Source organism: Gobius niger (genome assembly GCF_951799975.1).
Source record: "Gobius niger genome assembly, chromosome: 20".
NCBI classification, from domain to species: domain Eukaryota; kingdom Metazoa; phylum Chordata; class Actinopteri; order Gobiiformes; family Gobiidae; genus Gobius; species Gobius niger.
Window position 1 is genome coordinate 537089 of NC_136871.1, and position 23583 is coordinate 560671.

General features: G+C 40.9%; 1 protein-coding gene across 1 annotated transcript in view; it reads left to right on the top strand.

The window, feature by feature from the left end:
• Positions 1-23583, top strand: part of rims4 (regulating synaptic membrane exocytosis 4) — a 94203-nt gene that overhangs the window by 53212 nt on the left and 17408 nt on the right. Inside the window, exons 3-5 of the mRNA XM_079579341.1 lie at positions 6482-6594; positions 7166-7267; positions 16531-16670. Of these exons, the coding sequence (XP_079435467.1) occupies positions 6482-6594; positions 7166-7267; positions 16531-16670 (355 nt within the window). The remainder of the gene's footprint in view (positions 1-6481; positions 6595-7165; positions 7268-16530; positions 16671-23583) is intronic.

Sequence of the window (23583 nt, forward strand, 5' to 3'; positions counted from 1 at the left end):
ATTTAGTTTTGTAGATCTTTCAAATGAGGCGTTACACTGGCCTACAGGATTTGGGTAAAGCTGAACTGGAGAAAATGCTCTCGGTTCAGGCGGGAGTTAAGAGGTTAATAAATAGGATTTAAGCACAGAAACAGTATTTTGCCCCTAACTAAAACATCTTCCCACGGCTCTGCTTTCTGGTGATTTTGAACATATTTATCACACACAAATACATACGTGTTCAGGAGAAGAGATAAAACGGCCCTCGTAGCTAACATTAGCATATGTAGCATGAAGCTAACGCTAGGTTTCCTGGTTAGCATTGTCCGTTGTTTAAGTACTTATGGTCTGTCCATGTTTCTGTGTCTTTACTTGGTAGAAAAATATCTTCATGATTTGTCGTAAGTGACGGTGGAGAAACGGGAGAAAGTTCAGATTCTCTCGTTTTCCCTCTGGCTGCTTTGAGTATGACCATATATGGGCAATTCCAAAATCCAACTCAAACGCTTGGCCGTCCTGGGAACCATACACTACATGTTGTATTTATATTTTTAAATTATTTATTATTTGTTTTATTATATTTTATTTGTTTATTTTGCATTTATGGCTTTGGCTATTTTTGAATGATTTATTTATTATGTTTTACTTATTTACTTTTTATGTATTCATATTTCATTCATACTTTATATATTTTTATGCATTAACTTTTTAATACTTTTTAAATATATTTTAATTTACTTATTGTGTGATTTATGAATTTACATATTTTGTTATTGACACATTTATTCATATTTTTTAATCTACTTGTTTTGTTATTTATTCATTTATTCATATTTTAATTTACATATTTTGTTATTGATTAATTAATTTATATTTTTTATTTACTTGTTTTGTTATTGATTCATATTTTTATATTTGATCCATCTTTATTCTTATATTTTCATTGGATTTTAAACTGTATTATTGAGTTACTTGTAGATCAGTCTGGGTTATGTGTTTGAAGCAGTTCTTTCCTCGTGCTTTTGTCACTCGTGTTGTTACTGTAATGGCCGCCGGTCACAGCCGGGACCTCAGCCTCATGTTTACTGTGTGTGTTTGGACGGTGAAATAACCGGAGCCTGGCCCGGTGCCACCAAAGCACTCTGATGATCTGAACCTGGACTGAAGCGCAGAGACGGGACAGTGAAGGGGAACGAGGAAAAGTCGGTCGCAAAAGTTCTTCCAAAGTCTGTCTTCTTCAGGTAGTCACAGCAGGTTATGTTGAGCTACAGCAGGAACAGTGTGAGATTCTAGTTTTCAGTCAATGCACGACAAAAAGTAAATATCAAGCATTGTCTTAAATGACTTGAATTGAGGAAATGTTTCTTGTTTTGAGCGGTTTTCACTCATTTAGACACTTTTCCTGATCGGACCGAGTTTGCTTTGCTTGTTTGAGGACATTTCACACCAGTTCTCGGGTAAATCTCGCTTGAAATAAGAAAGTAAAATTGCCAATGAGATAAGACCGTTTTTCTTTCCCCATTGGCAAAGAAAATGACCTGAAATAAGGACGAAATGTATCGAAACGAGTCAGAAACATCTCAGAACAAGTGAAATAATCCGGGACAAACGCCCAACAACTTCTTAACCAGTCACAACAACTAAAATGTGGATTATTGAGCTCAAATTGAGATGTTTATACGAGTTAATTTCTTTTTGCAGTGTGCGTTTGTTAAGTGGTGACGTCACAGCTCGACTTCCGGGTCCAAAGATGTGCGACAATTAAACGACAAAAAACTCTTCAATACCACAATCCATATTTCTGAAACTCAACAGAGAGTTACTGAACAGACTTATTTATCAGAACCATTAGCCAAAAATGCTGCACCTCAGTTCAGTTCACTTTCAGTTTATTCGGTCAAAATTATGACAAAAGATTTACATTCAGTTAAGTCTTCATAACATAACATACAAAATGGCCGAAAAGGTACAAGCTGAAGCTAATGCTTATTTACCCTTGTTTTTTTTTTTTTTATTACAGCACGTGTTTTTGTTGAACTTTCTAACATAACATCAAACATTCAAAAGGATTTTATTTTATTATATATATATTTTTTCTAAAGTAAGTTGACAGTCTTAAACAAACTAGTAAACAGAATTAAAGTATTCTTCAACTATAATACTTTTATACATTCTCTTTAGGTTAGGGGTGTCCAAACTTGTTTCCTGGGGGGCCATACTGAGGCGTACACAGGGTGAAGGGCCGTAGTTCGGTGGTTAGTGTGGCAGCACATCGGGGACAGGAAGAAGACAGTGATTAATATGTTGGAGTCGAATAAAAAAAATAACTTGACACAGACATAATGCTTTGTATAACATCATTTTAATAAAAATCAAAAGTACTGTTTTGAAAGAAGTTTGTTTTAACTCAGCACAATATATTTAGTACTTCTGCGCATGCGTCTCTTACAGCCGTGAAGTTCGACCGGCTTTAAAATGTATTAATATTTTTATGATCGGTACAATTTATGTGTTTAAACCATATCTACTTATAATTTTAATTGTTTTTCCGCTTATTCCAGTCATATAGATGCAAACTACCCACGAGGAGGTTTTCTTTCGCGTTTTTTCGCTGAAAAGAATGGCTTTATGAGGAACTAACCTATTTAAATCTTATATTTGGCTGCCCTGTGTGTAAATATATAGGCCTATAAATATTGTCATAGATTGTACATTTTGTAAATAGCCAATTGTTGTGTTGTTGTTTAGTTAAATCTGATCGTTTATAATCATTATAATTTATATCATCATCATCATCATCATTATTTGGTTTATTTGTATTTTCTATAAATATACACAATTTACAACTTGTTGTTCTGTTGCTTTGTCAAATCTTTCATAATCGTTATTATCATTTCTATCATCATCATTACAATTATTTATTTCAATGTATTTTACATAAATATAGACGACATAATTTACACATTGCCTAATTAACACTTTCTCCATCTGTGAGATCAATAAAGTATCAAAGAGCTGCCGTAAACATGCGAGGCTGCGCATGCGCTAAACACCGTAGCCCCGATTCTCCAGCGTTCGCTAGCTCCGATTCACTTCCTGTCCCTGATATGCCTGACACAGTTAGTGCCGCAAAACCTTTGACTAGCAGAGGTTTAAATCGCGCCCACACCTTTATTTCTGCTCAAAATCTTCATGCAGCTCCGTCTCACAGTAAAAGTTTAGTTGTTCAGCTAGAATTGTGTAGAATTATTACATTTCTCTGATGATGTGCCCCCGGGCCGCACTTTGGACACGCCTGCTTTAGGTGGAAGAGGGAGGGACATGATGTGAGATCCTCTGTACAGTCACTCCAGAGATCGACCCCTTTAACGGAAACACAGAATCCCATGTTTGAAATGTTTTCTTTACAAACGTCTCCTCTGAGCTCACACCGGCTCTGTCTGACGGGGAACATGTTTATTTTTTACTTTGAACATCATTTTTATTGTGTACAAATCTACAAAATCATAGAATTTCAGTGTTTGCAGCTTTATGAACAGGGAATGGGTTGCTTGGTTGTAGGTTGAGAATGTGATGAGTCTTATTGCCTTTTTTTGTGTTTGATTTATAGGTGTTTCCCCAAATTTCTAAACAATACGTGATATATGGCATGATTAATGAGTTATATATAAGAATGAAGCTCTCTTTGTTTAAAATAGATCTGGATTTATATAATATCGCGATTGCTTTTGATAATTTCATTCTGATATTATTAATCTGTGACTTCCGATTTAGATCATGATCAATTATAACTCCAAGAAATGTGTTTTCATGAACTCGTTCTAAAGGCAGACTGTTGAGCATTAGGCTTACTTGGCTGTACATTTTTACCTACAGCTATAAAATATTTACCAAAACATCCGGGTTAGCGGGGATAAATGCTAACGGCGCAGCAGCTACGCTAACCCTGGAAGTAGTGACTTTAGTAAATATTACGTTTTCAGCAGTAGGTGTTCTCCGAACAGCGCCAAAAAGTGGAGACAATATTGAAAAACCTGCGTGTGATGTTGTCCAGTAGAAAAGACTCTCAGACATAAAAATAACATCAGGTTTGTGAATCCAATCCAATTTTCTTTTTCTGACAAAAACTGTAATTGTCCCACAGAGTTGCATTGGCCCCGCCCTCCACCTGACATTATGACATCATCACATTGTATTAGATGAATCGAGTGCCGTTGTGAGGGTGAAACTCGAGGTCTGCCGCCGCCTACGACATTCATACACTTTCTGTCCAAAGCAGAATCTCCATGACTTCCTTCTTCACCTCTCGGTCTGTGAATGAGCGCGTGAAGAGCGTAACAAGGCTAACTCAGAGGACTCAACAGAGGGGGAGGGCCCCAATGTTCTGCCTGGGAACAGTGCTGTTCAAGACCAGGGGGGGCTTTTGAGGGAGTCGCTTGGAGAAAAAAAGGGGTCGGCAGAGGCGTGGCGTGCTACAAACTCGCTGCTTCCTCTTCGCTTTCCACCCAGGAAATGTGCTGTGTGTAGGTGCCATTATTGTTCTCAGCAATACCAAAAAACAAACTGCCCTTGAATTTACAATTTCCCATTTAAATACATAACAATTAAACACCTTATTGTGAAGATTAGGCTTTGTTTTAAATCTCCATCCTGACCCAAAACACTCGGAAAACAGAATCAAACTGTTTCGTGTTTGGGTTGACGCTCTGTAATAAAAGCGTTAACATGATCACAGAGGAGCTGCTTTTGCCTGGACGCCCCCCCCCCCCTGCTTTCGCCTGGACGCCCCCCCCCCCCTGCCTGTGCATGTATATGGATCCCCCCCCCCCCCGTGCCTGCCCGTGTATATCAGTGGATCTGCAGTGGCCCCTCCAGAGCGCCGTGCCCTGATTGTGAGCGTCTGAAGTGGGTCTAAAATAGGCGCGGGGTGGGCAGTTTGGGGACACGACTGATAAATGAGTTTAGCTCGTGACTCCTTTACCCTCCACACATCTCCACACATCTGCACACATCTGCACCCCCTACACCGGGAAAAACACACTCCTTTTTTATTCTTCAGAAGGACTTCATTGTGCGACTTGTTTTTTTCATCCCTACATTCACCTATTGTGCATGATTTTGGTTGAAACAAGAGGAAACTCAGACACCGGCAAAATTTGCAAAAAATGTCCTGTTTTGGAACATGCTCTGTGGGAGGATATCATGGAGTCTCTCTTGAATGAGTCATTAATGTAAATGGGGAGCAGTGTTAATGTCGTCGACTAAAATATTTAGTCTTAATTTTAGTCAAAGTGATATTTTTGTGACTAAAATTGGACTAAAACTAAATGAAAAGTTTCTCATGAGACTAAAACTGTGACTAAAATGTCCAGATATTTGAGTCGACTAAAATCAGACTAAATAAAAATGAAAAGGAGAGACTAAAATCATCCAAACTTGTATTGAGCGTCTGAAAGAGCCTCAGATCATGTTTAAAGGATCAGCTCTGAGCTTTGTTCATGTGGAGCAGAAACATGAAGCAGAGGAACAACATTAAATATGATTAGAATCCATATTATCAATGCAAAGTCCACTCAATTAGTCTTAAATTTAGTCTAATAAAACTAGGCTAAAATTGAGAAGTTTTTTTTAGACTAAATCTCGACTAAAATTAAATAACATTTTAGTCAAAAGACTAAAACTAAAATAAAACATGTTGTCAAAATTAACACTGGCCCAGACTTCCCGATCCACGCACACCTCGACCCCAGGGCCACACCAGGCCAGCTCGGAGACATATATATATATATATATATATATATATATATATATATATATATATATATATATATATATATATATATATATATATATATATTATATATATATATATATATATACTACATATGCATATACCGCAAATATGTTTTTTCTCCTCTTGCCGTTCTCCCGAGGAGTTAAACGCACGCAGGTGAAAGTGACAGCTCAGCTGGTTGAAAGCCCCGAGTACACGAGCACTGTTCCAATACGTCTAACTGTTACGCGTTCTCCCGTTCTCCCCAAGTCCATATTTCTTGTGTGCTCGGCAAGTACATACTTGCCGAGCACACAAGAACGTACTTGTGTTCTTGAGTATTGAGAAACGGCCATAGTCCCTCCAGCGTGTCCTGGGTCCACGAGGCCTTGTCCCACTAGGACATGCCTGGAACACCTCCAGGAGGTATCCGGAACAGACGCCCGAGCCACCTCAGCTGCTCCTTTAGACATGAAGGAGCAGCGACTCTACTCCGAGCTCCTCCCGGGTAACTGTCCCTGTCGGTCATGACCCAGATCTCATGACCAGAGGTGAGGGCGGGAAACTAATCCTAAACTAAATGTTACATAAACATGAACTTTCTCAATACATGGATCTTTATGATCTTAATTCACTTTCTCAATCCAACATGATGAAAGATACGTCTCTCCTTTAGTGTAATGTTGTCACATTAATGACTGTCTGTTTTTGTCGTCTGTTTCTTCTCAGTCTGAACTACAGCGGCATGTGCTTGGCCTCCGACGCCCAGTTCAGTGACTTCCTGGACGGGATGGGGCCGGCCCAGTTCGTGGGACGCCAGACGTTAGCAACGACATCCATGGGTGAGACCCTGTTGTACATGTTTAGTATCTGTGAAATCCAAATGAACTCACAGAAACTGAGAACATGTCACATCCACACGACAAAACCTGATCTTGACAAGTTACAACGACTGGAATTCAGAATATTCGTCCTTGTTTGAGTAATTCTGACCAAGTCCAAATCTGAAAAAGAGAAACAGAAACAGTCTCGTTTAGTTTAGGTGAAATAAAGCTCATGTTAAACTGCATTAATAATTCTGTCCCGTGTCCGCCGCTCTTCCTCCTTCCCGTGTCTTTGCTGGCCCTGGATTAAAGTGGGTCAGTCGTGTCCCAGTCCGGAGCCTGTCCTTGGCCTGAAAACAGTGAAACCAGCTGGACTGGGCTCAGATTCAGCCTCACAGTTACGCAGCCACACTCCAAAATAACGGCACATTCTGTCCCGTGGAAGTTGTCCTTTTGGAGATGACGAGATGTGGCTGATCTGAAGTCCTTGGCTTATGTTCAGGGCGCCAGAATAGCAAGCAGAAAGTGTATGTAATACTGGAATTTGAAACCAGGAAGTTGACTTTCCGCTCTCCGTCTCCCCCTGCAGGCGATGTGGAGATCGGTCTGATGGAGAGGAACGGGACCCTGGAGGTGGAGGTGGTCCAGGCCCGAGGACTCACCATGAAGCCGGGCTCCAAGTGTCCTCCAAGTCAGTGCTCACGACACAAGAGCGATAAACTCACGTGCACATCAGCGTCAGGTCCTTTCACACATGTGGGAGCGCGTGGTGGGTCGACCCGAGACCGCCCAGTGGTGACGCTGGGAAGTGCTCTGGTCTCAGATCAAATGCACCTTTAAAGGGTCTGTGTCCTGGTATTTCAGCCAAAGTAAACTATATATTGTACCTCTACCACTGTGGAGAATCATTGTTTCTGATATATATGTGTTGTCTGGGGGTATTTTGCAAACCCGGAAGACACAACGCTTCGATTTAATTAACTCCGCCCCCTCTCTCTGAGCTAATGCGCCCACGCAACATTAGCAGTAAAAGGAATATAAATATCACAGCAATAAGTGAAGTTACTTCACAATGCAGTTATAAGGAGTGGACATCTGAGACACAGCTTCATTAATAATAATAATAATAATGCATTGGTTTTATATAGCGCTTTTCTGGACACTCATAGACGCTTTACATTGCACTATTCATTCACTCCATACTCGGTGGCGGTAAGCTACTATTGTAGCCACAGCTGCCCTGGGGTAGACTGACGGAAGCGAGGCAACCAGTCTGCGCCATCGGCCCCTCCGACCACCACCAACCACTCACTCACTCATTACATTCACTCGGCTTCCTGGTGTTACTAAACGGTCTCCCATCCAAGTACCGACCAGGCCCTTCCCTGCTTAGCTTCCAAGGTCTGACGGGATTGGGCATAGCATAGGCGGTATGGCCACATTAAAGGTCCTATATCCTGCAAAATCCACTTTTTAGAGCTTTTAGCCATGTTGTTGCTATTTCCTTATCAAAAACACCCCCAGAGTGGTTTGTGGCTTCATTCACGCAGCTCTCAGTAATCCTCCTGAATCCTGCTCTCTGAGGCTCCGCCCTCCTGCTCTCTGAGGCTCCGCCCTCCTGCTCTCTGAGGCTCCGCCCTCCTGCTCTCTGAGGCTCCGCCCTCTCCTGGTGAACGACTGACCTGTTCCGTTGTGTCGTCACAGCGGAACGGAAGTGCTCGACGTCTGTAATGTAATGTCTTAATTCTATGCTTACGGACGGATTTTAATTTGTAAAACAGCTTTTTCATTATTTCTGTCGTAAGAGAGATGAAAGAGTTTTCTCTGTGTTTGGGATGTGCCCGAGGTGCTTCCAGGTCAGCTGAGGCCAAAACAAACCCTGAGCATCTGAACAGATCAGTCATGTTTGCGCTGCAGCTGAAGATGGAGCTCGTTATAACTGGACACACCTGTTCTTTATTCTTAACTAACGATCATGTCACGGAGAAAAAGAAGCGCGTTTGGCTACGAGGACGAGGAGTTTATTCAACCTTTTTCAAGAAGAGGCCACTCAGCTGCTTTTTTCTCCGGGATTCAGCGACTATCAGCCAAAATATTGTTTTTCTGTGACTGTCACTGATGGATGTTTGGGGAACCTTCACCAGAATCAAAGTGGATTAACTTTTATAACCAACGCGAGTCCCATAATGTAAACAGCGATGGACCAGAGCGGTGAGTCAGTCCAAACGTGTGTTAGCTTGTGTGTTAGCATATTAGCATGTGTGTTAGCATATTAGCATGTGTGTTAGCATATTAGCTTGTGTGTTAGCATATTAGCATGTGTGTTAGCATATTAGCATGTGTGTTAGCATATTAGCTTGTGTGTTAGCATATTAGCTTGTGTGTTAGTGCGTGTGTTAGCTTGTGTATTAGCATGTGTGTTAGCATATTAGCTTGTGTTTTAGCATATTAGCATGTGTGTTAGCATATTAGCATGTGTGTTAGCATATTTGCATGTGTGTTAGCATATTAGCACGTGTGTTAGCATATTAGCATGTGTGTTAGCCATTTATGAAGCTGTGTTGCAGATGTTAACTCCTTATAACTGCATCGTGAAGCAATTTCACTTATTGTTGTTTATTTATATTACGGTAAAGTATGTGCGGAGAGAGGGGGCGGAGTTAACTGAATCAAAGCGTTGTGTCTTCCGGGTTTGAAAAATACCTCCAGAAAACACTTATATTTATCACAAAAATGAGTGCTGCATAATGGTAGAGGTACAATATATCATATAAATGCCTATACTTAACTGTGGAATGGCTAAAATAGCAGGATATAGGACCTTTAACCTGTTAAAGCACTGAAATATTTGTTTTTGTCTCAGTTCTTGGATCTTGGCGTTTGGTCACATTTGAGCCCCGCCCACTCTGAGTCTCTGTGATCTGATTGGCTTCAGAGTTAGACTTTAGGTCAGACACTGTGAGCGACAGAAACATGACGCTACAAGTGTGATCTTTATTTTGAACAGAAAGTCTCAGACCTGGCACTTCAGTCACAGACCCACAGGTGAAGAAGGAAGTCGTGGTGAATCTGCAGTAGATCTTTCATATTTCTGCTGGATTTAAGAATAAAAGAGTTCAAGTGTGAAAACCCATTGTTTATAATATAAATGAAGAAAAAAAGTATTGTCAACTGTATCTGCTGTAAAGTCATGTTTGTCTCGTGTTACAGGAGAAGCTCATGAGGTTCATTTCTTTAACAGTTACTATAGTAACTGTTTTCTCCAAAGTAAAAGTAGATCCACCACAGTCCTGTCCACATCTGTCCTGGTCCACCAGGACCCACCACGACTCAGAGGAACCGGGACAAACATGACTCTACATCAGATAATATTTATGGATATTTTTTAACCATTATTTGCATCAATGTTGTGAATGTCTTTATAAGTTTGATTAGAATTATAATTTCCATTTCTTTTTATTTGATTTCCTACATACTTTAGTTTTAGACTTTACAGCTCATGTATAAAGTTGTGTCTAAAGCAGAAGCTCCATGACTTCCTTCTTCACCTGTGGGTCTGTGACTGAAGAGCAATGAGGCCTCAGCCTTTTTACATAAAGTAAAGGCCACAATATATTAGCCTCATGTTACTGTCACTCATGTCTGACCTAAAGTCTCGCTCTGAAGAAAGTCAACTCACATTTACACTGAGAAGGTTGGAAGGGCGCCCCCTGGTGTCACCTTGCATCCAAATGCCCGGAACATAACAGCGGGTCCTAAACGGGCCCAGGAATTTTAAGAGGTTAATGGCTAATACACACACGCCAACACACAAGTAAGAATAATGAACAGGCGTGTCCAGAGTAGGTTAGAAAGAGCTCCTTCTTCACAACTTTCAGTGCAAACATGACGTCTGCTCAGATGCTCGGGGGGGGGGGGGTTGTTTTCCTCACAGGGGCAGCGAGGACGCCTCGGGCACTTCCTTTTTTAAATGTATTAATTTATTTTTTATTTATTTCTTACAACAGAAATGATGAAAAAGCTGTTTTATAAATTAAAATCAGGCAAAAACCACTCTGGAGGTGTTTATGCTGATATGGGCCCTTTAAATACACTAGGCTCTGAGAAAGGCCACAGTAAAGTTGACTACATTAATTTCAGATTCAGTCAAATGTACTTTCCGTCGCCTAAAACGAGACTAAACTTGAGGAAAATGATTTCACTAAATCTGGCCTGAAACTCAAATGTTCATCTGAGTCTTACATGACGCTTTTATCACTTACATGATCTCGCATTTTAAAACAAGTCCTGCATATTTAACCACATTATTCATCAGAATAATTGCACTTAGCCCGTTCTCCGACGCAGCCCCGTTCTCCTCGATAAAACTGTCGAAGCATTTATGATCTGTGCTCTGACAGAGGCGACGCCTAATTATGCTGTTTGTCCTGCGGAATGTGACAAATCGATGCTTTTGTGCTGGAGACAATTAAACTCGACTTAATGACGCGAGTACATCAGACCGAGGGAGACGGCGTTGTGTAACAGAAAACTATTAACTACACGCTTATGTAACTTCAGACCGACCGATCACGCGGACGAGTTCACCCAGAGCGAGGACGAGAAACTGAATCAGAGAGAGGAGAGGCTGAGTCTGAGATAAATGATAATAAAAACTGAATCAGAGAGAGGAGAGGCGGGACTGAGTCTGAGATAAATGATAATAAAAAACTGAATCAGAGAGAGGAGAGGCAGGACTGAGTCTGAGATAAATGATAATAAAAAACTACATCAGAGAGAGGAGAGGCGGGACTGAGTCTGAGATAAATGATAATAAAAAACTGAATCAGAGAGAGGAGAGGCGGGACTGAGTCTGAGATAAATGATAATAAAAAACTGAATCAGAGAGAGGAGAGGCGGGACTGAGTCTGAGATAAATGATAATAAAAACTGAATCAGAGAGAGGAGAGGCGGGACTGAGTCTGAGATAAATGATAATAAAAAACTGAATCAGAGAGAGGAGAGGCTGAGTCTGAGATAAATGATAATAAAAAACTACATCAGAGAGAGGAGAGGCGGGACTGAGTCTGAGATAAATGATAATAAAAAACTGAATCAGAGAGAGGAGAGGCGGGGCTGAGTCTGAGATAAATGATAATAAAAAACTGAATCAGAGAGAGGAGAGGCGGGACTGAGTCTGAGATAAATGATAATAAAAAACTACATCAGAGAGAGGAGAGGCGGGACTGAGTCTGAGATAAATGATAATAAAAAACTACATCAGAGAGAGGAGAGGCTGAGTCTGAGATAAATGATAATAAAAAACTGAATCAGAGAGAGGAGAGGCTGAGTCTGAGATAAATGATGATAAAAAACTACATCAGAGAGAGGAGAGGCGGGACTGAGTCTGAGATAAATGATAATAAAAAACTACATCAGAGAGAGGAGAGGCAGGGACTGAGTCTGAGATAAATGATAATAAAAAACTGAATCAGAGAGAGGAGAGGCGGGACTGAGTCTGAGATAAATGATAATAAAAAACTGAATCAGAGAGAGGAGAGGCGGGACTGAGTCTGAGATAAATGATAATAAAAAACTGAATCAGAGAGAGGAGAGGCAGGGACTGAGTCTGAGATAAATGATAATAAAAAACTGAATCAGAGAGAGGAGAGGCGGGACTGAGTCTGAGATAAATGATAATAAAAAACTACATCAGAGAGAGGAGAGGCAGGACTGAGTCTGAGATAAATGATAATAAAAAACTACATCAGAGAGAGGAGAGGCGGGACTGAGTCTGAGATATATGATAATAAAAAACTGAATCAGAGAGAGGAGAGGCGGGACTGAGTCTGAGATAAATGATAATAAAAAACTGAATCAGAGAGAGGAGAGGCGGGGCTGAGTCTGAGATATATGATAATAAAAAACTGAATCAGAGAGAGGAGAGGCGGGGCTGAGTCTGAGATAAATGATAATAAAAAACTGAATCAGAGAGAGGAGAGGCGGGGCTGAGTCTGAGATATATGATAATAAAAAACTGAATCAGAGAGAGGAGAGGCGGGGCTGAGTCTGAGATAAATGATAATAAAAAACTACATCAGAGAGAGGAGAGGCGGGACTGAGTCTGAGATAAATGATAATAAAAAACTGAATCAGAGAGAGGAGAGGCGGGGCTGAGTCTGAGATATATGATAATAAAAAACTGAATCAGAGAGAGGAGAGGCGGGGCTGAGTCTGAGATATATGATAATAAAAAACTGAATCAGAGAGAGGAGAGGCGGGACTGAGTCTGAGATAAATGATAATAAAAAACTGAATCAGAGAGAGGAGAGGCGGGACTGAGTCTGAGATAAATGATAATAAAAAACTGAATCAGAGAGAGGAGAGGCGGGACTGAGTCTGAGATAAATGATAATAAAAAACTACATCAGAGAGAGGAGAGGCGGGACTGAGTCTGAGATAAATAATAATAAAAAACTACATCAGAGAGAGGAGAGGCAGGGACTGAGTCTGAGATAAATGATAATAAAAAACTACATCAGAGAGAGGAGAGGCAGGACTGAGTCTGAGATAAATGATAATAAAAAACTGAATCAGAGAGAGGAGAGGCAGGACTGAGTCTGAGATAAATGATAATAAAAAACTACATCAGAGAGAGGAGAGGCAGGACCGAGTCTGAGATAAATGATAATAAAAAACTACATCAGAGAGAGGAGAGGCGGGACTGAGTCTGAGATAAATGATAATAAAAAACTGATTCAGAGAGAGGAGAGGCGGGACTGAGTCTGAGATATATGATAATAAAAAACTACATCAGAGAGAGGAGAGGCTGAGTCTGAGATAAATGATAATAAAAAACTACATCAGAGAGAGGAGAGGCAGGACTGAGTCTGAGATAAATGATAATAAAAAACTGATTCAGAGAGAGGAGAGGCGGGACTGAGTCTGAGATATATGATAATAAAAAACTACATCAGAGAGAGGAGAGGCTGAGTCTGAGATAAATGATAATAAAAAACTACATCAGAGAGAGGAGAGGCAGGACTGAGTCTGAGATAAATGATAATAAAAAACTGATTCAGAGAGAGGAGAGGCGGGACTGAGTCTGAGATATATGATAATAAAAAACTACATCAGAGAGAGGAGAGGCTGAGTCTGAGATAAATGATAATAAAAAACTACATCAGAGAGAGGAGAGGCGGGACTGAGTCTGAGATAAATGATAATAAAAACAGAAGCTGGTGGATGTTTGATGCTCAGACTCAGGAGGTGACTCTTTGCCTCAGGGCGGTTTCCCGGGGCAGAGGGAGACGAGTGTGGCTGCCGTCGGCTTTGTGACTGCCCCACACTGTTGTTTTTGACATTGATGTGATAGTTTTAGTCCAGTTTGAGGCGACGGCAACACAAAAGGTTTTAGTCAAGCTTGAGTCGGTCAGTTTTAGTATTTCAACAAACCCTTTCTACTCTAAAGAGCCACATATGGCTCCAGTCATGGTCCTGGTATTTGGACGCACTTGGACACCAGGGGGCGCCTTCCAACCCTCTCAGTGTAAATGTGAGTTGATTTTCTTCAGAGTGAGACTTTAGGTCAGACATGAGTGACAGTAACATGAGGCTAAATACAGTGAGCTCTTTGTTTGCAGTAAAAAGGCAGAGGCCTCATTGCTCTTCAGTCACAGAGAAGTGAAGAAGGAAGTCATGGAGCTTCAGACTTCTGCTGTAAGCGGACAATTCTGAAACTGAAGTATGTAGCAAATAAATAATAAATAAAATAATATTAATCACCTCTGGGTCATGGTGGGTCATGGTGGGTCATGGTGGGTCATGGTGGACCACGAACTGGGACAAACATGACTCCACAGCAGATACTAATGACAAGGGTTTGCTTTTGTAGAATGAGAGTCATTAATATTTAACTAATATTCACATAAATTCAGGATTTTCACACTTATTATGAAGGAAAACTTGAATTTCAATGTTTTATTGTTAAATCCAGCAGAACTGTAATGTTCTAAAGCAGAAGCTCCATGACTTCCTTCTTCACTTCGTCTGTGACTGAAGAGCAATGAGGCCTTAAGCGTCATGTGACTGTCACTCACGGTGTCTGACTCTGAAGCCAATCAGATCACAGAGACTCAGAGTGGGCGGGGCTCAAATCAGCACCAAACGCCAAGATCTAAGTTCTACGACGAAAAATAATAAACCCAGAGTGAAAGCGTTAAAGGTCGATGAGTGTTGGACATTGTGATGAAGGCTGAAGATTACATGCGTTTATTAGGCATTAAGTGTGTGATTATTGTGTCTTTTCCCGACACCGTACCACTGTAGGGCTGAAACGACGAATCGATTATTGAAATAGTCGACAACTATTATAGTAATCGATTAATCGTTTTCTGGTTCACACAGACTCAAATGGAGCAAATATGACATAAAAAATGTAGTATTTTTGATGAAAACCTACTTTGATTTTATATTTAGGGTCTGTAGTGTTTTGTACATTGTAAATTTCATGAATAGAGCCTTCAAAAAACATTTCCCTGTAGTTTCCTCCATCAACACATCCTCAAACAGCGCCACTTAAGCTCTAATGTGATAAAAAAAAATCCTACACCATTCACAGCCAAGCGATTAATCGTAAAAATAATGGATAGATTAATCGATTACAAAATAATGGTTAGTTAGACATGTTGACGGAGTAAACTTAAACTGTGTTGTTAGTGTTTTTGTAGTGCCAGTTCTGCTTTATTAATTGGATGAGACACAGACAGATATCGATGCACTGCCAAAAGTATTTAACTAGATCAGTATAAACATCTCAGTTTGAGCACAATAATCCAGATTTTAGTTGTTTTGACTGGTTAAGTAGTTGTTGTGCATTTGTCCCGGATTATTTCACTTGTTCTGAGATGTTTCTGACTCGTTTCGATACATTTCGTCCTTATTTCAGGTCATTTTCTTTGCCAATGGGGAAAGAAAATTGGTCTTATCTCATTGGCAATTTTACTTTCTTATTTCAAGCGAGATTTCCCCTAGAACTGGTCTGAAATGTCCTCAAACAAGCAAAGCAAACTCGGTCCGATCAGGAAAAGTGTCTAAATGAGTGAAAACCGCTCAAAACAAGAAACATTTCCTCAGTTCAAGTCATTGAAATTTGACAAAAATATGACCAAAAAATGACAAAAAATTGATTAAAAAATTACGAAAAAATGACAAAAAACTGAAAAAAAAAATACAAAAAATTACAACAAAATGTCAAAAATCTGACAAAAACAAGACAAAAATTTGCTTAAAAAATGACGAAAAATTGTTGAAAATTTGACAAAAAAATACAAAAAAATGACCAAAAGTTGGGAAAGAAAACTGGTCTTATCTAGTTGGCAATTTTACTTTCTTATTTCAAGCGAGATTTACCCTAGAACTGGTCTGAAATGTCCTCAAACAAGCAAAGCAAACTCGGTCTGATCAGGAAAAGTGTCTAAATGAGTGAAAACCGCTCAAAACAAGAAACATTTCCTCAATTCAAGTCATTTAAGCCAATGCTTGATATTTACTTTTTGTAGTGTGAAATGTTCAATGTACAAAACTCTACAGACCCGAACTTGAAAGGTTTCCATCAAAAATAAAAAAAAGTTCATGTAATTTTTGCTCTATTTAAGTCTGTGTTACTAGAAAACGATTAATCGATTACTAAAATAGTTGACAACTATTTTAGTAATCGATTAGTTGTCGATTAATTGATTAGTTTCAGCCCTACAGCACTGCCTGCACATATGTTCATCCACATGCTCTGTGTTCATGCTCCTACTGTCTTTAACTGGGGGAAAAACACTGCACTGGAAACAGAAAAGTGTCCGGAACATGGCTGCCAGTGCTCACACATGAGAGTCTGTCTTCAAACATGGCGACCGTACAGTGACTAAATGTGAAGTGTGCATGTGTTCACTGGTGCCTGTTGTGGTTGTGTTGTGTTTGCAGCGGCCTACATAAAGGTCTACCTGCTGGAGAACGGCCTGTGTGTGGCCAAGAAGAAAACCAAGACGGTGCGGAAGAGTCTGGACCCGCTTTACAACCAGCTGCTGGTCTTCAGCCACAGCCCGCAGGGAAAAGTCATGCAGGTACGAAGCTCAGAGTCCTCTGTCAGTCTGGTCCCATTTGGGCGCTTGAATTGATGACATGATGTAAATGATCTTATACCAGGGTCTGGGTGATACTGGACTCTGATTGGCTGGTGCATTATTTTGGTGTAACCGCCCGCACACGTAGTCCGGTAGTTAAATCACTGGGATGTCACTCCGCTGTGGCGTCGCCATAGCAACGCCTGACACAGCTGAGTCAGATAAAGGCGTAATTAGTGACTGACAGGAACGTATGAGATGGATTTAGTGTATTTCCTGTTTCCTGCATTGAAGCATCTTTGTCTGGATTAGTAAAGTCAGACATAAAAGTTTGAGTTGGGGGGGCCCAGGTGTGAGCGACTCCACCGCAGCTGTTTCTTCAGGTTAACGCCTGAACTCCCGCCTGAACCGAGCACGTTTTCTCCAGCTCGGCTTTACCCCAATCCAAAAGCTGAGGTGTGAAAGGTGTGAAAATAGCGACAGAACTGAGACGAAAACAAGGATGAAGATGTGACAAAAAAAGACTAAAAAAGACCAAAAAAAAGACAAAAAATGTGACAAAAAATGTGACAAAAAAAGACAAAAAATGTGACAAAAAAAGACAAAAAATGTGACAAAAAAAGACAAAAAAAAAGACAAAAAATGTGACAAAAAAGACAAAAAAAGTGACAAAAAAAGACAAAAAAAAAGACAAAAAATGTGACAAAAAAGACAAAAAAAGACAAAAAAGTGACAAAAAAGACAAAAAATGTGACAAAAAAGACAAAAAAAGACAAAAAATGTGACAAAAAAGACCAAAAAAGACAAAAAAAAGACAAAAAATGTGACAAAAAAAGACAAAAAAAGTGACAAAAAAGACAAAAAAAGACAAAAAATGTGACAAAAAATGACAAAAAAAAGACAAAAAAGTGACAAAAAAGACAAAAAATGTGACAAAAAAAGACAAAAAATGTGACAAAAAATGTAACAAAAAATGTGACAAAAAACGACAAAAAAAGACAAAAAAGTGACAAAAAAGACAAAAAATGTGACAAAAAATGTGACAAAAAAAAGACAAAAAACGACAAAAAATGTGACAAAAAACGACATAAAAAAGACAAATAATGTGACAAATATAGGTGAAATAACTGCTGCCCACGAGTGGCGCATATCGGTGTTTCCTTCCAGGGAAAAGTGTTTCCGGGTTAGTCCTGTTGTGTTGTGATTCTGTGCTGATGTTGTGTCGTTGAGCCTGACTGAGATCCTCGTAATAGCTGCGGAGAATGACTCGCTCTGAGACCAGCCTTCAGTGACCGGCTAATAACCCACACAAAATAGTCCCGTAGTCTGGCAGATTTAGTGACTTTAGTCAATGAAAAACACATTTATTATAAATGTTAGGTTTGTGGGACCCTGGTATAAGCGGATTAAACAACGAGGAGCCGCGTTAGACGTTATAATGCAGGAGGAACAACACTGTGTCGTGGTGTTCTTGACTCCGCGTCGTGCATTAAAACGTGTCGGGCGTTAGAACCGACTAATGCAGCTCAGAGGTGTTTAATCCTTACTTAATCTTGCCTCCTGTCCCGCTCCGACAGGTCCTCATATTAGGCCTGAATACGGGTCAAATGCACTGGACCTGCTCCCCAGTGGGATCCCTGCCTGCACTGGAGGATGTGTCACATTCCCCTTTCGGGACAGTCTCCGAATAGACTGTTATTTTTCGATTGTCTTTGGGAGCAGAGCTCATGCTTTAGCGAGCCTGGCAGGAGCAGCGGGACCAGTGGAAACGTGTAAACTTCGTAACGTTCATTGTGTCTACTTGTGTTCTAGTATCACTGTTTTTGTTCGTTTTGTCAGACACTAAGGTTAGAGATGTTAAAGATCTTTTACCTTTACATGTTTCAGCCGCCATCTGCAGGCCGTCATCAGAAGTATCACCGGCGTGCGATGACGTGTCACTTATCAGCTGTTCTTACTTCCGAGGCGTGACCAGTCTGACGGTCCCAACAGGTCCGACAGACTGGTCACGCCCCCTGCCGCCCGGTGGATTCAGGGCGACATTATTAGACACAGTTACGTACAACAAAAAAATGACAGCGTTACTGGAGGATACGAGCACCTACGAAATCTTAAAGCGGAACCCGACGGAAGAGAAGAAAAAAGCGCTCAAGGCACTACTCAAACCACTAGTGGAGCAAAAGAAAATCACAAAAGAAGCCTACAACAGCATGGTACCTACGGCCAGCATCACACCACGCATTTATGGAACACCCAAAATTCATAAGAAAGACTCACCGCTCCGCCCCATAGTGGACTCCATAGGTTCAGTCACGTACAATCTATCCAAATCACTCGTCGACATATTAAAACCACTCATCGGACAAACAGACCATCACTGCACAAACGCAAAAGAGCTAGCACAGGATCTAAAGAACATCAGTATAGAACCAGATGAAGTTTTCGTTTCACATGACGTGATATCGCTGTTCACCAAGACGCCAGTAGATGTCACACTACACATCGTACAAGAAAGGTTAAAACAGGACAGAACCCTCAAAAGGCGCACCAACCTAACAGTGGAGGACATCACAGAACTATTACGCTTCGTTGCAAAATCCACCTATTTCCAATACAATAATACAATCTATAAACAGAAGCAAGGGTTTGCCATGGGAGACCCATTATCCGCTATTATGAGCAGTTTTTTCATGGAGGACCTGGAAGACAAAGCCATCAACACAGCACCAAAGCACTGCAAAATAACCCTCTGGAAACGATACGTGGATGACATCCTGGAAATAATAAAAACTGGACACACCCAAGAGCTCACGGATCACCTCAACACCATAGACAGCACAGGTAGCATTAAATTCACACACGAAGAGGAGAAGGACAAAACAATAGCATTTTTGGACATAAAGATTCAACATCTTCAAGACGGTAGCATAAAAATAAAGGTCTACAGGAAACCCACACACACAGATCAGTACTTACTCTGGACTTCTGAACACCCCATCGCACACAAGTTATCAGTAGTAAGAACACTTTTCGAACGGGCCACCCTCATCACAGACGCAATAGACCGGGAGGAGGAGGAGAAACACATAGAACACGCACTCACACAATGCCAGTACCCTAAATGGGCTATAAACAAAGGAAAACAGCAAGTCCACAACAAAGAACACACAAAATCAGGAGCAACATCAAAACAAAAGAAAAAAGAAGCCGGGGAATACAAAAGCATAGTCACTTTGCCATATGTCAGTGGAATAACAGAACCCATCCAGAGAGCAATGAAAAAACACAACATAAACACAGTTATAAAACCACACACCAAACTGAGGCAGCTTCTGGTACATCCCAAAGATAAAATAACTCAGGGGGAAAAATGCAACGCAATTTACGAAATACCATGCAAATCATGCAACAAATCATACATAGGAGAAACAGGACGACCTTTCCACATAAGAAAAAAGGAACATCAAACAGAATGCGAAAAAGAAACAAGGGGACGACTCACACGAACAAAAAAAGAAAAGGCAGAACAGGAGAATTTAAAATCGGCTATTTCGGACCACTGCAAAAGAAACAACCACATCATGGACTGGGACGAGGCTCGGGTCATTGGATCGGAAACCAATAAATTCAAACGCTGGATAAAAGAAGCCATAGAAATCAGGAAACGGAGCACCGACACCATCAACCGTGACGAAGGAGCGTTTCTCCTGTCCCACACCTGGGACACCCTCCTCCAATGATTACGCCCCCTGTCGCCCTGAATCCACCGGGCGGCAGGGGGCGTGACCAGTCTGTCGGACCTGTTGGGACCGTCAGACTGGTCACGCCTCGGAAGTAAGAACAGCTGATAAGTGACACGTCACCGCACGCCGGTGATACTTCTGATGACGGCCTGCAGATGGCGGCTGAAACATGTAAAGGTAAAAGATCTTTAACATCTCTAACCTCAGTGTCTGACAAAACGAACAAAAACAGTGATACAGTGGAAACGTGGATCGGCAGAGTTTAATTACACCGGTCTGAAAATAGACCCGTCACGTGGAGCAGGGCAGCGGCTCGTGTGTTTGGAAGGAGAATCGGTCCCATTTTTATAGCAGATACTGTCGAAAAACATGAGGAACAATCGGCACCAAATGCTCGAGTAAACCAGGTCCAACAGGAGGAGGAGATAAAGATGAAAGTACAGGATGTGTTTATGCTTCAGTGTGAACGCTCTGTCAGGAAGGATTGTCCCGTGATGGTCATGTTCGAAGACGACAGAGGGGGGGACATATTATTTCACCCATTACGTCACCAATACTTCAACACATTCCAAATAATACAGAGACAAGGAGATATTTACCATAGACTGTGTATACATGGACGTCTCCTGCTCACTCCTCCCTGTTTACCATCATGACCACGTTCGAGGGGGAGGTCATGGCTGATTTACAGACTCCTCCTCCCCAGCTCTGACGAAGCATGTTCCTAAAAAGGGCATAAGGGCGGGATCTTCACCGTAGACTCCGCCCTTGTGTGACGTGTAGCTCGCGCTTCTCCAATGCTAACAGTCCGAGCCTCGTTAAGGACCAGATTTCTAAAGTTCTTCTTATGAAAACCAGCCTGGTTTCTTTAACTGTGAGTTAGCGTTATCTCAGGAGGAAGATCTAGTTGTAGAGAGTTAAAAAAAAATTGGGACCAGGCTTTAAAGTTGTTTTTAACGTGTCTAAACTCCAATGCTTTTCAATGGGAGACTAGCGGCGATATGGAGGTACTACAGCAATGGCGGCCCCCAGCAGAGCAGCCAGCGGCCATTGATATATTATACATATGGAAGTAAATAAACACAATTCTAACGTATTCATGCTCCACACGCTAACAACAGCAACAAGGGCAGGTTTATTGAACAATTTGATGAAACAAACACATTTTCACCTGACTGTATTTGTGTGTGATAAATATCAATCCATCAATATTTATAAAGTGCTTTTCATACCAAGAAGTATCAAAGTGCTTTACAGATCACAACAATTGAGCCACAGGGGGAGGAGGACCTGTGCTGTTCCCTCCGGCTCACCTTTACTTAATTCTGTACATAACAAGGGAACAAAACACTCATCTCGTTACTTTGTATATATATATATTCAACACTACGTTATTGACAACTAGATTTTGTGTGGTTATTTTGACGACGGCGGGACGGAGGCTAACCGCTAGCTTTATCCCAAACTCCTGCTAACGACGCTAAAGATAAGCATCAAGAAGGATTCCTCCGCTGAGAAAAGTAGTCCAGGCGTGTGAAGGGACGTCCAAAGCAATGAAAAACAACTGGATCTTCCAAGTATGGGTGAAAGTGGAGACGGAAATGAACATGTAGACCTGAAACCAGATCAAAACATTCCTTCTGTGGGCATTTAGTGTAATGCGAGAAAGTTGCAGGCATCTCTAGTTTTACAGGCGCTCCACACCCTGCAGGCCAAAGACGCCCTTTCACCGGCCTAAATCTAAAACAAGTACTACCACTTCTTCCCCAGCGTTTGTGAAGTGATGATGTCATCGCAGTACTTCCGGGTCTGACTGACCTTTGACCCTGTTCCCTATGATGGGATGTAGCTGATTCTAACCTGCTGTAGAACTGACCACAACTGATCACAGAAATATCACTTTTAATCTGGATGTTCTTGAGTAAGGCTTTTCTGAAATCAATGATCTAAATATGTTTTCCATACACAATGAAGGTTTATTCTAGATATAAAAGTATCTTCATTTCTCCTGAATAAATGGTAAGATATATTATTCTACTGAGGTGTTTTTATCTGGTGTTGTTTCAGCAGGAGATTCAGATAAAGTTGGGTTTTTTGCTGTAGTTTGGACCCAGAAGGACCTTATTATTGTGTGTGATGTCACAGATATATACGTGGGCTTCATCTTTTGCAGGCCAGACTGCATTTGGCCCCCGCCCCAGGGCAGTTGTGGCTTCAATAGTGTAATGACTGATGTCGCGCTGCAGAAAACGTGTCGATACTTTTGTAATCTGGTGTAAACCCTGATGAAGCCCGGGTGAAGTCGGACTAAAGAGAGACTGGGCCACAGTGGTCAGACTGAACCAGAGTGAAGTGACAGCGTCGGCTCAGGGGGCGGATACAAAGGTCAGAGGTTCAAATCCTGCTTCCGATAAACTGACAAACTGTTTCTGTGCACTGCAAAAAGTGCCCTCCTAAAAACAAGGAAAAACAATCTAAAAATAAGACGTTTTGTTTTGTTTTAAGGAAAAAATTCTTCCAACGGCGTCAGCATTTTTTTCTTGCTAAGAATTCTTTTTTCTAGAATATTTTTCTCATCATAAAACAAGAAAGAAACACTAAATTTAAGCAAATAAATAACTAGAATTAAGCAAAATGTCCTCAGAAAATGGAATAATTTAAGGAAAACTTTCTTATTTAGTGAAGCATTGTGGGTATTTTACTTAAATGTTGCTTGATTTAAGTAAAATGTTCTAAATTAAACACATTATTGAGCAAAATGTTGTTAATAAATACTAATATTTAAGGAAAGTATTGCCGCGCCTGGAGACCCGCCTCCATGATGTGGAGCCAGGCTGATGGTCAGAATCACCTGCTGGAGGATTCACCTATTGTACATGTTTTTAGTGGTAGACACGGGGAGAACATGCTCCACACAGAAAGGCCCCGTCCTGGTGGGAATCGAACCCGGGACCTTCGAGCTGTGAAGCTGAGGCTCTAACCGCTGTGCCACCGAGCCGCCCACTTTAAAGAATGGAATGTTTTATCTCTCTGTGAGAAGCAGTTCTTACATTAAGAGTTTTGATCTGAGTTTTTCTTAAAATAAGAAAAAAATATTCTTTGTCTAAAACTGAAGAAGATTCAAAAAGTTTTTCTTTCTTGTTACAAGAAAAAATATCATGTTTTTAGTA